This window comes from Myripristis murdjan, chromosome 21 (assembly GCF_902150065.1).
Source record: "Myripristis murdjan chromosome 21, fMyrMur1.1, whole genome shotgun sequence".
In the NCBI taxonomy this organism is placed as follows: domain Eukaryota; kingdom Metazoa; phylum Chordata; class Actinopteri; order Holocentriformes; family Holocentridae; genus Myripristis; species Myripristis murdjan.
This window is the reverse complement of record NC_044000.1, coordinates 27,493,468-27,508,752: the sequence shown is the minus strand read 5'-3', so window position 1 is coordinate 27,508,752 and position 15,285 is coordinate 27,493,468. Positions and strand designations below refer to the sequence as shown.

Genomic DNA, 15,285 nt, shown 5'->3' with positions numbered 1-15,285 from the left:
ATGTTGTCTCTGCTGTCATCTCCAACGTCCAGGAAGTGAACTGTCTGAGTCTGTGGACGATGGGCTATTTTTATCAGAATGGATCATCCTCTATGGATCTCATTAAACACTTCATCAGGACCTATCAGCAGCTGACAGTTTAGTTTGAATCCCTTCAACACTAGGCCTAGGGGACATACATAGTCATTTTGGAGAAAACATACTGTGGGATCCAAAGACCTCAGTCCACTGTCAAGAACTGTTTGTTTTCATAATTAACTGAATGCTTATAGTTGATACTTTTGGTTATTCAAGAATCCGTTTAGAACTGAGACAGATTAAACCTGTTAGATAAATCATCCAGTACAGTGTGTATCTCCACCAACACTGTGTAATTGTCTAGGTATGACAGTTCCACATGTTAAATCACACAATGCACTACTTTTGACCAATCAGTGTGAAAACTATATCAGTTGATTATGTTTCATGTATCCATTTGGAAGATACATGTCCTTTTTTCTCTTCTTATACGTCCCTTTTTTCTGTGGTCTTCAAGAGGCTGCAAGTAAATCAGGCTGGCATCTGAATATGACACTTCAACCCTAACCATCTTGACACCTTCCTAGAGGCACTGGGAAGTGTCCTAGTGAAGACACCATAGGGGACTCTGTGGTGCTGCTGGGTGACTGCAACACTCACGTTGGCAATGATGGGGAAACCTGGAGGGGTGTGAGTGGGAGGAACGGCTATGGACTGTCCATAATGAACACCATGTTCGAGCATAAGGTGGCTCATAAATGTTCTTGATACCAAAACTCTGTAGGCCAGGGGTCAACAATCGATTTGTAGTTGTTACAAACCTACAGCTCTATGTTCTGGACACTTGGGTGAAGAGAGGGGTAGAGCCGTCAACCGATAACCACCTGGTGGTGAGTTGGATCAGATGGCAGGGGAACCTGCCAGACAGACCTGGTAAATACTAGTGGGTAGTGAGGGTGAACTGTGGACTTCTGGCTGAGAACTCTGTCCAAAAGGTCTTCAACTCTTCTCCTTGATATCGAGGGAGGCTAGCGACATGGAGTCTGAATGGACCCTGTTCAAAACCTGCCCTTCATCTATTTCCATGGCAGAGATCACTGATGTAGTTGGGAAACTCTGCAATGGCAAGGCTCAGGAGTGGACAAGATCCACCTTGAAGTGTCAAAGGCTCTGGATGTCATGGGCTCACATGTCTCTTCAGTGTTGTGTTGGAGATTGGGGACAGTGCTCCTGGAATGGCTGACAGGGATAGTGGTCCCCATTTTTAGAAGAGGGACCGGAAAGTGTAGTCCTAATATGGGGATTCACACTGCTCAGCCTCCCTGGGTAAGCTTACTCCAAGGTGCTGGAAAGGAGACTCCAACCAATTGTCGAACTCAAAATCATGAGGAACATGTGGATCCCGCCCTTGCCTTCCTTGAGTTGACTATCCAGTCTAAATCCTCTTTGGATTTGAAGAGGGCTTACAAACATGTCCCCCAAGGGATCCTGTGGATGGTGCTGCAGGAGTATGAGGCACTGGTTGTGCTGCTGCCGCCCATCGTCCCTGTGTAACCACAGTGATGAGCTATAGTCTGCATTCTTGGCAGTAGGTCAGGCTTGTTTCCAGTGGGTTTCGGACTCCACAAGGTTGTTCCTTGTCCCCAGTTCTGTTTGTGATCTTCATGGATCAGCACCTTTAAGTCGAAGCCATGGTTCTCTTCCAGAAAAAGCTGGTTGCCCTCTCCTGGGGAGTGAGTAACTGCCTCAAGTGGAAGAGTTCAAGTATCTCGGGGTCTTGTTCACAGTGAAGGGAGACTTGAGTGGAGATAAACAGTGGGTCTGGATGATGGCTGGAGTTATGTTGTCACTGTACCAGACCTTTGTGGTGAAGAAGGAGTGAGCCAAAAGGCAAAGCTTTCAATTTACCAATCAGTTTAATTCCAGCCCTCACCTATGGTCATGAGCTCTGGGTAGCGAACTGAAAGAATAGATTGCAGATAGAAAGCAGCTGAGGTGAGTTTCCTTTGCAAGGTGGTCAGATGCACCCCTAGGGACAGAGTGAGGAAATCAGACATCCACAAGGATCTCAGAGTAGAGACCACTGCTCCTCCACATTGACAGGAGTCAGTTGAGGTGGTTGGGCCATCTATTTAGGATGTTTCCTGTCACCTTCTGGTGGAGGTGTTCCAGGCAACACCAACTGGGACGAGACCCCAGGGCAGACTCAAGACTGGCTGGGGGGATTATTTATTCCTGCTGGCCTGGGAATTAGGGTTGAGCTGGATACTCGCGCTGAAACGTTATCTGGTATGGATAAAGCACTTTTGCTGAGTACGAGTATGATCCGAGTAATATGAGTCAATATCCGTGCTCGTGCTGAATGAAAATCCTCACTGGGGTAGCTGACTGTGTCCACATGTGTGATAGGACAGTCACACACAGCGCCCTCCCTACGCCGTTGTCCCCGCTCACACCACAACACACAGGGACAACCCTCAGCTGTCACTCACTCAGGTGTGGCAGCTCACGTGTCGCGTCTCTCTTCAGTAGCGGTCATGTTTTTTTCAGCTCGCTCTTCCCTTGGTTTGTAATCACTGATGGTCAGTAGAGTTTCTGCTAAACCTTGATTGGTAAGAGATGTGCTGCTTTTGAGCAGAGTTAGGGGTTGGGGCTGAATGTGACTCATGTTGTGTCTCTCACTGCCGACACAACGCTTTTTTTTTTTTTTTTACCATCTGCTCGCTCTTACTGGTTTTTGATTTAAAGTCAGTTGGAAAACTTTGCTCGTACTGGACACAGTGCGAGAGTCACTGTCTTAACACACACACACCACTTACACACACACATTAGCTGAACCACAAAGGACTTTATTATTTGTATTTTATTTGGCTGCATGCACTGAGAGTCTGACACTTCTCACCGTAGTTCAGAAAAAATAAATATAGTAGTAGTATAAATATTACAAATTAAGCTATATATAGGCCTATATCTATTTATCTATCTATCTATCTATCCTATCTATCTGTCTGTCTACATAGAAGATGTGTGTGTGTGTGTGTGTGTGTGTGTGTGTGTGTGTGTGTGTGTGTATGTAGCCCTGTGGTCTTTAATTTCATTCTTTTATATACATGTATTAAAATGTTGTTAAAAATATAAATAATAGTACATAATAAGTTTATTAAGTGTAAATATGTTAAATGTGTTGGAGTACCACATGTTAAAAACAGTCATTTAATCTACTGTTAAAAGTCAGAATAAAAGAGTGGGGTTTGTTTTAAAATTCATTATAGTGGGTTGGTGGTACAAATGTCATGATATCACATTTGTTGTGCGGCAGTGAAATATCTTTTATTCTCTTATCTTTGTTGTTATGTTGTGGTCCTTAGCCAATCCATCCTCACCTGGTGTAGGAGGAGGTGCTTAGCATCAGCTCAGTGGCGCAGTGAGGTGAGCTATAGAGAGAAGCCATTTTGTCGGCATCCGAGTAGTAGGATCGCTGTAAAGTGAAAATAAAATAGCACTCCTAATGCCCAGACTGACAGAGAGTCGTCCTGCAGTGATTGTGTAGCCTCGGAGGATTTGTCGGAGGTAAAAACATGTATTTTGATATATTTGAGTGTTGTTTGTTTGTCGTGTGTACACGACGCACTGAATTGCTTATCGCTGTTAGCCTTTAGCTTAGCCACTCACGAAGTTTCACACTTGTTCAGCATTGCAGCTAGCAATAGCTAATTTGTGTAATGTGTACTGTGGTTTTTGCTATGACGTAGCCTATATTTCTATTAGTAAGTGGAATTATGTAATTTAGGACTGCGCATTTGCCGGAGAGGGAGAGAGTGAGGCCCGGAGAGCCCTGGACCATAGAGGTAGAGACCTGTAGCTGTGGTGCTGGGAGCCGTGGTTGTCGCCCCGGCTGTGTACCGCCATTCCGTTGGCGCGGAAAGTGCACCTTGCCCCTTCCCCATCCCCCATTCATCTCTGACTGTGTGGTAGTTGTGAGTACTCTAAACACTTGCACGTGCTTTCTTTTTTTTTTTGTTGCGCTGGATAGACCCAGTGAAGCAGCCATTTGTTTTGGCCTCAACGCACCCAAGCACCGTCCGGGCCTGCATCGTTTATTTATTTGTCTTTTGGAAGCCCGGTGTGATTGTGTGGTGTGTGTGTGGGCTATGCACATTTTGATTTTATATTTTCTCACCTGGATTTAACAGTGGTAATTTGTGTGTACAGTCGGAGTACACTTGTTAAGAATGATAGTGAGTGCTGTTATGGTTTACAAGGTCAGCAGTGAACTATTAATGTCTTTTGAAAAATCTTTTTTTTTTTTTTTTAAATAAATAATTGTATTTGTTTGAATTACATCTTGTGTTGCATTTGCAAAGGTTATATTTTGTGTTAACTACGGGTAAGTGATAGTACCACAAGTTAAATTGACATTACTTTTAAAAGGAAGTATCCACAATTTCTGTTTACTTCTTAGTTGTTTAATGGAGGCACCGCCCAATTATTTGATATTATTATAACAGTTGTTACAGGTAAATAGCGCCCTTAAAAGACGAACTCAGGCCCCGTCTCAGTGCACTACGACACCATCATTACTGTAAAATTCATATTTACTAGCTACACGACTGGGGTTACATACACTACTCACAAAAAGTTAGGGATATTTGGGTTTCGGGTGAAATTTATGGAAAATGGAAAAAGTTCACGCTACAGTGATATTATATCATGAAAGTAGGGCATTTAAGTAGAAGCATGCACTGGTGATTTCCTCATCTCAAACAATTTATTGAAACAAAAGCCAACAACAGTGGTGGGTATACCACAACAAAAAATGTCAATGTCTCAATAACTTGTCATGTGCCCTTCTGCATCAATTACAGCTTGACAACGACGTCTCATGCTGTTCACAAGTCGACTTATTGTCTGCTGAGGCATGGCATCCCACTCTTCTTGAAGGGTGGCCCTCAGGTCATTGAGGTTCCGGGGTACAGAGTTACTAGCCTCTACACGGCGACTCAGCTGATCCCATAGGTTTTCTATGGGATGCAGGTCTGGAGAAAGTGCAGGCCACTCCATTTGAGCGTACCCCAGTCTCCACAGCCGTTCCCTAATGATGCGACCTCGATGAGCTGGAGCACTGTCCGTCCATGAAGATGAAATTAGGCCTGTGTTGTTCATGCAGGGCACAATGACTGGATTAATGATGTTATTCAGGTAGTATGGGCTTGTCACTGTACCATTCACAAAGTGTAGGGCAGTTCTGTACTGACTAGACACACCTGCCCAACACTGTAACACCACCACCACCAAACGCTCGTCTGGTGACAGCAGTGGCTGATGCATAGCACTCTCCTTGATGTCTCCACATCGTTGCGGCCATCATTTCGCTCAACATGATCGGCTTTCATCAGAGAACAGCACTGAGGCCCACTGGTCCCTCGTCCAGCGTAAATGCTCCCTGGCCCATGCAAGACGATGACACTGTGCCTGGTGTGTGGTCAGGTACCCTTGCAGGTCGTCTAGCACGCAGACCATGCTGATGTAAACGGTTTCGAATGGTCTGATGTGACACTTGGGTGCCTCTCACCTCCCTTAAACGTGCCCTGGAGTTGAATGGCATTCATCAATCCAGTTCCGCAGGGCACTGTTCACAATGAAGCGGTCATCGTGTGGGATGTGGCCAAAGGACGTCCACTTCTATGCCTTTCTGTGACTCTTCCAGTCTCTCTGTATCTCTGTTGCAACCTGCTGATGACACTCTGTGACACTCTAAGCCAGTGCCACTTCCGTCGAGAACATCCTGTTGAAGCCTCGCAATGGCGAGGTACTGTTGATCAGTTGTTAGTGTCGTCTTGGTCTCATGATGTCAAAATGTGACAGCTTGATGAGGAGGACTGTTTAAATACCAATTCTAATAATAATAATATAATACATTTTATTTATAAGCGCCTTTCACAAACACTCAAGGAACATTTACAAAAGATGAAACAGCAATAAAAACACAGGTAAAAGACTAACTAAAATACAAAGGAAACAATGCAAATACAAAGGAAACATGCAATTACAGGGAGTACGCAGCTTTAAACAGGTGAGTTTTGAGTCTAGATTTGAACAGAGGGAAAGAGTCGATGTTGCGGATGTCCGGGGGGAGTGAGTTCCAGAGTTTGGGAGCAGAGTGGCTGAAGGCTCTGCTCCCCATGGTGCTGAGGCGGACGAGGGGCACAGAGAGGTGGATGGAGAAGGAGGATCTGAGGGAACAGGAGATGAGGCAATGTGAAGGAGGTCCGAAAGATAGGGAGGGCGAGGTTGTGGATGGCCTGAAGGTAACAGAGGATTTTGTAGTCTATTTCTGAATTTACTGGAGCCAGTGGAGTTGCTGCAGGATAGGGGTAAGGTGCTGAAATGAAGGGGTTTTGGTGATTGATGCGGGCAGCTGAGGTCTGGACCATTTGGAGCTATGGAGGGGATTTGTGAGGGAGGCCGAAAAGAAGAGAGTTACAGTAATCTATGCGGGAGGTGACAAGGCTTGTGAACAAGGATGGAAGTGTGTGGGGGGTGAGGGGAGGGGCGGAGTCGATTTATGTTGCGTAGGTGCAAATATGCAGACCGGGTAATATTGCTGATGTGAGAGTGAAACGATAATGGCTGTCGAGGATGACACCCAGACTCTTGACCTGAGGGGAGGGGGGAAACTGAGGAGTTGTCAATTGTGAGGGAAGAAACTGTTGGCTTTGGATAATGTAGATTTAGTTCCAATGAGGAGGATTTCAGTTTTATCCTGTTAAGTTTTAGGAAGTTTGAGGGTAACCAAGATTTTATTTCAGATAGACAGGCGGTGAGGGAGGACGGGGGTAGGGTGGAGGTTGGTTTGGTGGATAAGTAGAGCTGGGTGTCATCCACGAAGCAGTGGAAATGGATGTTGAATTTGCGAAAATATGGCCAAGGGGAAGGAGGTAAGTAATGAAGAGAAGGGCCCCAGGACAGAGTCCCTGGGGCACACCTGTAGAGACGGGGGAAGGCTGGGATTGAAGGGCTTGAGTCGAATGAACTGTGGCGGCCGGAGAGATATGAATGAAACCAGTCAAGGGGGGTGTGAGAGATGCCAATGGAGGATAATCTATTGGAAGGATGGTGTGAGAGATGGTGTCAAAGGCCGCACTCAGATCAAGGAGGATGAGGATGGAAAGTGAACCAGAGTCAGCTGCCATGAGGAGGTCATTAGTGATCTTAGTGAGAGCAGTTTCTGTGCTTGTGGCAGGGGGCGGAAACCAGACTGGAAATGTTCATAGAGGCAGTTGCGAGATAGATGGGAGTGGAGTTGAGTGGCAACAATTCTAATTGAACCAGGAATTTATTGGTCGATTCATGGATCAAACACCTGTTGTGAATTTGCCGTTAAGCTCCTTGTTAGAGACCAGCAACTTGTGCAAAAAGTACTGAAACATTGAACAGTTGACATGTGCATTCAAAAGTTTACAGAAGGTCACATTAAGTTCACCTGTAAAGGTTATAATGCATTTAGGTTCATCCTGAAATTTCACCCGAAACCCAAATATCCCTAACTTTTTGTGAGTAGTGTATATATATATGCACTCTCTCTCTAGTACTTCATAATTGCCTACTGCATGTGTTGTATTCATTGATGCACTTAAGACTATTCATGTTCTGTGTTTCTAAAAAAAATTGTTCTTTAAATAGTTCATTTACTATTGTGATCAAAAACATTGGTCTGAAGCTCAGTTCTGAGGCTGTTCTGAAAATAGTTTTCCAATAAACAATAAATATAGCAACTTCTGATCAACTTGTATCAATTACAGGCTTAATATAACCTACCGGTTAAGCCCCACCCATTTCCGGTCAAACCCTGCCAACTTCCAGTTTAAGCACTGGCCACTTACGGTTTCGGCCCCACCCACTCAGAGTACGGATACGGATACAGATAATGTAGATGGTTAAACAGATACAGATAGTGGTGCACTCGCTCATCCCTACTGGGAATGCCTTGGGATCTCCCAGGAGGAGTCAGTCGATGTGGCAATAGAATGGACTGTCTGGGCTGACCTCCTCAGCCGGCTGCCATTGTGACCTGGTTCCAGATAAGCGTCCGAAAATGAAAATGAAGAAGATGAGCTGAAATAGTGCTGACTGTGGACACAAACTCAATCAAAAGACTCCAAAGAATCCTCTCTTGATGCATCCTTCCAAGTAGCACTAGAGCTACAAGATGCATCAGTGAGCTGAAAGTACTGTATGTGATTTCAACTGTAGGAAAAGTGTATGTGAGTGAACAGTTAAACTACAAGTGTTCAGTTAGACCAGGGAGACAGTTTCACTGCGTTGATGGACAAAAAGTTATGTCTGCCGCCAGTGTGCAAATTATACCGCGGGTGTGGGGGGAGCCGGTGGGTGGGAGTGGTGGGGGGTTTGACTGTTTAATTAAATCAACTTAAAATTACTCTGGCACGGTTGGAGGGGGTGTGCTCCAGTACTGTACGGGCGCTCATGCACGAGCACATGCACGGTCATGCACGCAGCGCGCGAACGTGGATACGATTTAAATCATGCCGTCCTCCTGCTTCCGCAAAATTGTTTACTGCGCGCAGCGCGATTAACTGCGCATCGCGGCATTGCACAATCAATAATCAACTGATAATAATAATCAACCAGATCCGGCAGACCTGACCGGCTGGCCACGCACTCCGTGCGGTGCTGGCCAGCACCAAGCAGGCACGGCTCCCCCAAAATTTCACAATGTTTCCAGCCAGGGGAGCTCATGTCACTACTAGGGGAACTGAGCTCCCCTTTGCTCCCCCTTATTTCGCACACTGTTTGCCGCTGTCCATGGAAAGAAGGTGCCCTGTTGCTGCACACACCATGCTGTCTCCTCATCATTTCCAGTAGTGTTTGGACTGCTAAAGCTAGTTATGAGCTAAGCTAGTTAACAAGCCAGATACCAGTGAGACAGACTGTTGGAGCTATCATGGACATGATGAACCAAGTGAATGGTGGATACACCGGCAACAGAGACTGTAGCAACCCGTTTTTGACTAATATGGAGTTAACATTAGCCACTAATGGAGTGGCGGCTCAAGCACAGATACCACAGCTCAACATCACTTTGCTGCTCATCCCACCACACTCAGCAGCAACCAACCCTTTCATCATTTGGGCCAGCCATGAAAAGGCTACAGGTGATGAGTTTGCAGCTTTCCAACAAATGGACTGTGGCTGTAGGAGACATATGGACAGCCACTCAAGGTCCAGCTTACACCACATGGCATTGACCTTTTCACTCCTGTGAACTGTAGCTGTGGTACATTTGAACCGCATTTGTCCCTACACCAGCTCCATTCCCCCAGCCTGTGAGGCACAGTTGTGCAGGAGTGCAAGTCCACGGTTATCTGTCTTACACCATGTTACAACCACTGCTATGGGGAAGGGAGCATGACTTGTGTGAATTTGGCCAGCCCAGAATGAGAAATTCTTGGTCTGTTCCATGGCACCATGTACCATGGGAATAACTTTGTGGACAATAGTGACGATAAACTATTTGGACAGCGAAGAGAGAGTCCCAAACTCTACAGCCAGATCTAGGACAAGATGGCGCCGCTCTAGTGGCAGCTTGTTGCAACAGCTCCCGTTCACTTGAACGTTTTTTTCCATTCTTTTTCTAGTTTAATCGTACCTTTATTTCTCACTACTGGTAGATAACATGTAAAGACGGGAGGGAAGGGGTGATCCCATAAGGCTGGATCAAGTCTGACAGTTCCTGAATCCCAGTACCAGGTGTCAGGTTCTGCCACTTGGTCTCATGGGTTCACACTAACCCTGAACCTCCGGCGGAGTGTGTTGTCCCCCAGGTTTTAGGTTATTTTCTTCTATTGTTTAAATTGTTCATATAGTATTTCTCTACATTCCTTGTTTATAATGTTTATACTGCTCTTTGGTACTTATTATCTGTTTATACTGTTTATAGTGTAAATTATGCTTCATATCTTGCTATCCACTTTGCTGCTGTAATACATGAAATTTCCCCACCGTGGGACTAATAAAGGAATATCTTATCTTATCTTATCTGGACTTTTTGATGGATTAGGCTCATGCAAAGACTTAATCAGTTTGAAAACAGTGCAAACGCTAACCATTCGACCAAGAAAACCATGGCTGTGTAGCTCCAATTCAACCTGACTCATGCAGCTGGTGCTATTGTCCATAAAAACCCCAGGTCAGCCTGATGTAGCTACCAGTGGATTGTGGAAAAGACAGAAACCACCTACGGGCCATGTTCAGAGCAAGTACCAGCTGTTAGCAATGAACTGAGACAGATGGTTAGGAGGCCTGGGGAAGCGTTGCATAGCCTGAGAGACAATATGAGTGGAAAGCTTTTATAGTGTTTACTGGCCGCATGGAACTGGAGCAGGATGCCATCAGTGCAGAGATCTTAACCTTTTTCAAAAAGTAAGGTAAAATCTGTGGAACACTGCTATGTGTCATAAAGCAGCACAAAATGTCAAAAACAAGACAGAACTTACAGACAGCATGTACGGTGACAGTGAAATCCAGAAGACAACTTTTGTTCGTTCAAGATAATTTTATTTGGTTGACTTGTCTGTGGTCTATACAAGGTCCATGGCAAAGCCTTTAACAATCAGGGATACGTTTTTCTGGCTGCGTGTCTGTCCTCTGAGGTCTTCACTTCATGTTTTGATCAATCCAGCCAACGCACTGGGTAGGAGACATAATAATACGAGAATGACTGATCCCACTAGTAACAGGGTGCCACATTTTGCTACAAGTTACCGAGAGCAATTTTTGTATGATGATGACAGAACATATCAAGATGTCATTGTAAGTACAATATCTCATGCTGAATTGTATAAGAGCCAGTCATATCTTACTGTGTATGTAAAATCAAATGGCCATTATACATGAAATACCCTCAAAGAATCGGGATATCCATCTTTCTCTGTATGGTTATTTCATAATAAATAACAAAAGGACCTGACTTAGTTCTAGCAACAAAAATATGTCTTTATTAAAGTATAGTTTCCTTCATGACCTCAGTCTACTGTATATAAATGTGTGTCTTCAAAAACAGTCTACACACAGACAAAAAATGAGCTTTTGAAGATGTCCATTCATAAAGACTGAGGTTATGGCTGGACCCACACTTCAGTAAACACATACTTTTTTGCTGAAACTAAAGAAGCTTCTAATTGTTGTTTACTGTGGACTGTTTGCCCTGTTGAACCTCCTGCCTCTACTTTTTTGGTTATTACATGAGAAATGTTTGCTCTTAAACCAACATGTTAATTTCTTTTGGCAGAACAAAATCTTGAGCTGTTTAGAAATTTCTTTCATTTTTAGCCCATATATGATTGGGTTAAATAGAGGATGATATATAATCAGTTGTAAAGACATTATTAATTGTACAGACTTTGGCATTGCAGATTCCATTCTGTTGCTGATAACATCAAATACACTCAAGGTGGAGAAGCTGATTAAAACCAGTAGATGTGGTACACATGTCTGGGCGGCTTTTTTCTTGGCATCTGCAGAACTCCGGTAGGTTATTACAAGTATCTTTGCGTATGTGAAAACTATGAAGAGGATAGGCACAACTGCAATATTCATCATAATGACTATACCATATATATAGGAAGCTACTGAGCTCACACAACCAAGTTTGGTAATTCCGTTGTTACAAAAATTCTATCAAAATAAATTTACAGAGTTTCCTATTATATGCAATCAGAACTGATCCGGAAAGCTCAGCAGCAGGCAACAGCCAAGCCAAAACCAGAAAAATTATAATAGTTTTTGTTGTCATGATAGTTGAGTATTGTAGAGGTTTACATATAGACACATACCTGTCATAAGCCATGGCTGACAGCAGTAAGAAATCTGCTCCACCAAGAGAGTAATACAGAAAATTTGAAAACGGCAGAGTGGATAAGATATGGTCTGTTTTTCAGATAGAAAGTCCATCAGAAGCTTTGGGTAGATAGCAGTGCTAAAGAGAATAGAATTCAGTAACAAGGCAGCAATGAAAATGTACATTGGCTCATGGAGGCTTTTGTGAATACAGATGAGACACAGGATAATGGAATTGCTGCAAATGATCAGAATATACACTGTGAACATGATGACAAATAAAGATATCTGTATTTGTGCACTTCTACATGCCCTCCAAGAGTTATATACGTTACATTAAACTCATCTTCCATTGAGGCTGTGGATATTTAAATGTTAGTTGTTGAAATGCAGTGAGTATAACAGGCAGGAGTGAATCATGAAGGAAATGAGATATCTCTCTTTTCATATTCTTTTCAGCATTAACATAAAACCTGGTTTGGACAGCCTTAATGCTTTCGGCATGTTGTCTCTGCAGTCATCTCCAGCGTCCAGGAAGTGAACTGTCTGAATTTGTATTTTTATCATAATGGATCATCCTCTGTGGATCTCATTAAACACTTCATCAGGACCTATCACAATTGACAGTTTAGTTTGAATCCCTGGAACACAGGGCTGAGGATTATTGTGCATTTTAGTCTCATTTTAGTCAGGGAAATTTTAGTCTTTAAGTTTTATTTTAGTTTTGTCTCATTTTCATCAAATGCATTTTTGTGGTTTTCAACATGAAATGAAACAAAGTAACTTTTAATCAAGCACACAGATAATTTTAGGTGCACTTCAGTCTGAACTACACACACTTAATAATCCAGTCTGAAGAACAGGGGAGAAAGACCCTGAACTGAATGTTGCTTTACATGAGATCAAGAAACAAAACAGTCTTTTTTTAGTGATTGTAGCTAATTCATTTAGTTGCCTCCTTGCACAAATACAAATACAGTGGTTTTAATACTGGCAAATGATTGCAGCAACTGGACCTGTCACAGCAGCAGAGACCATTTACTGTGACTTTTTCTTCATCAGGCAGTGACACTGTTCTTCTGTGTGGTTGCATGAGGGTTGTAGGTGTCGGGGAGCTGCATTTCATTGATGGTATCATGAATCACAGATGTACTGTGAATTCATGATGCTGCCATCACTCCCTCCATCATGCCCTAGTTTGCCAGTCACTCTTTCAACATGATAGGGGACCCAAAACACACGTTAAGGCCTCCGGTTCTTTTTGAGGGAAAACTGGGTGAAAGTGATTAAGGTGATGCTGAGCATGTTGATACCCTGATAATTGGAGCAGACCTCCAATGCCCCTTTTTAAAATGGGGACCAGCACCTCCATCTGCCACCTCCATGAGCACTGTCCCTGACATCCACGCAACGTAGAAGAATGTTCCAGACAGCATCATTCCAGCACATCCAGAGCCTTCAGCAGCTCACTCAGATCTCGTCAACTCCCCTCACCTTGCCACTGGGAGTTTCCCAACTACCTAAGCGACCTCTGCCCCACCACCAAAACAAATCCCCTCCTCCACGAAGAGCATTTGCCAGGTTTAGGAGCTCCTCAAGTGTTGCTTCCACCACCCAACCAAGTCCTCATTTGACGTCAGGGCCTCCCCATTCATGCTGACACTGCCTAGATGAAGCCTTACCCATCTCTCCTTAGTTGCGTGACAGTTTGCCAGGACCTCTTCAAAGCCAACCAAAAATCCCTCTCCATGGCCTGCCCAAACTTCTCCCGTACCAGAGTTTTTGCTTCCACAACTGTTGTCGCTGCAGCCCCTTTGGCCTGCTGATACCTCTCAGCCAATTCTGGAGTCCCCTATGCTAGCCAAGCCCGGAAGGCCTACTTCTTCAGCTTGGTAGCCTCCCTCACTAATGGAGCCCACCAGCAGGTCCTTGGGTTGCCATCACGACAGGCACCGATGACCGTCTGGCCACAGCTCAAAGCTGTTGTTCATCAAAGGAGGTTCTGAACAGGGTCCATTCAGACTCCATGTCTCCAGCCTCCCTCAGGATGACAGAGAAGCTCCTCCAGACGTGTGATTTGAAGACCTTCCAGACAGAGGTTTCAACCAGACATTCCCAGTTCAACCTCACTACGCCCTTGGGTTTGTCAGATCTGTCCGTCAGTTTCTGCTGCCATCTGATCCAACTCACTACCAGGCTGTCATCGGTTTATAGCTCTATCCTTCTCTTAACCCAAATGTCCAGAACATACAGCTGTAGCTCTGATGAAACAACTATAAAGTCGATCATCAACTGTTGTCCTAAAGAGTCCCCCAGTAGAACCCCAGAGTGCCCAGATGGTGCCTTCACTAGGACACTTCCGAGTGCCTTTACAAAGACTGGGTATTCAAAGCTGCCATTCAGCATGTACGCCATCATGACAATCAGAGCTTTCCCCCTGCTACCTGAAGGCATAAGAAGGTGACCCTTTCATCCACTGGGAAAAACTCCAACCCCACGGCACTCAGTCGGTGGCTAATGAGTTGCCCCACACCTGCCCACCACCTCTCGCCCCAAGCATCTCCAGAGAAGGAAGGAGTCCAGCCCCAATCCAGGATTTTGTTTCCAGAGCGAAGGCTTTGCGTAGAAGTGAGCTCAACTATATCTAGTTGGTGTTGCTCCACCTCCCACACAACTCCAGTTCCTTCACTCCAGGTGAGATATCATTCCATGTACCAAAAGCTTGTTTCTGTACTGTAGCTCCAGTCCACCAGGGCCTCCACCCCAACCCACCACCCTTGTGGCATCGCACCTCTTGCAGGTGGTGTGCTCACAGGAAGGTCTTCCTGCTCTCAACGAAGGCGGGCGCTTTTTCTCTAGCTCTCTCCTGCCCTTATCTGCCCTGCTTTGCTCTCTGTCTTGTGCTGTCTTAGGGTGTTTTCACACATACAGTGTTTAGGTCGACCTAACTGTCTAGGCCGGCCTAATTGGTGTGGTGCGGGTAGTGTGAACACAACTAGCCGCACCCGAGGTCGACCTAAACAGCCGTACCGAGAGCGGCTGGAAGGGGTGGTCTCAGAGCAGCGCACCAAGCCCTTTAGTGCGGTGGGGCGCACCAAACTAGTGGTGTGAACGCGCAGTGAACCCGGGGTCAGCCCAAGCCCGGTGTACTCCACAAGTTGGGGCTACGTAGGCTCCCGTAGTTAGCTGGGCTGAGCTAGAGGACAACATTGTTATATTACAAGCATTCGCATTCGCCGTCTCCAGTGCAAAAAAACATTGTTCTCCACACGCAGCCGTGCCTCGTTTTCAAAGTCGAACGTTATAACTCTGAACGAGACAAACTATAGGCTATAGATTGCCAAAAGCAGTAAAGTTAGGCAGTGGCGGTTCTGCCTATGTTGCCGCCCTAGGCGAAATTACTGGTTT

General features: G+C 44.9%; 1 protein-coding gene across 1 annotated transcript; it reads right to left on the bottom strand.

Moving 5' to 3' along the window:
• Positions 1-6,064: 6,064 nt before the first annotated feature.
• LOC115379511 (olfactory receptor 10J4-like) lies at positions 6,065-12,230 on the bottom strand. The gene is given in 5 exon segments (XM_030080219.1): positions 6,065-6,251; positions 11,333-11,713; positions 11,715-11,934; positions 11,937-12,155; positions 12,158-12,230. Coding segments are annotated over 5 exon segments (1,080 nt in total).
• Between the last annotated feature and the right edge of the window lie 3,055 nt (positions 12,231-15,285).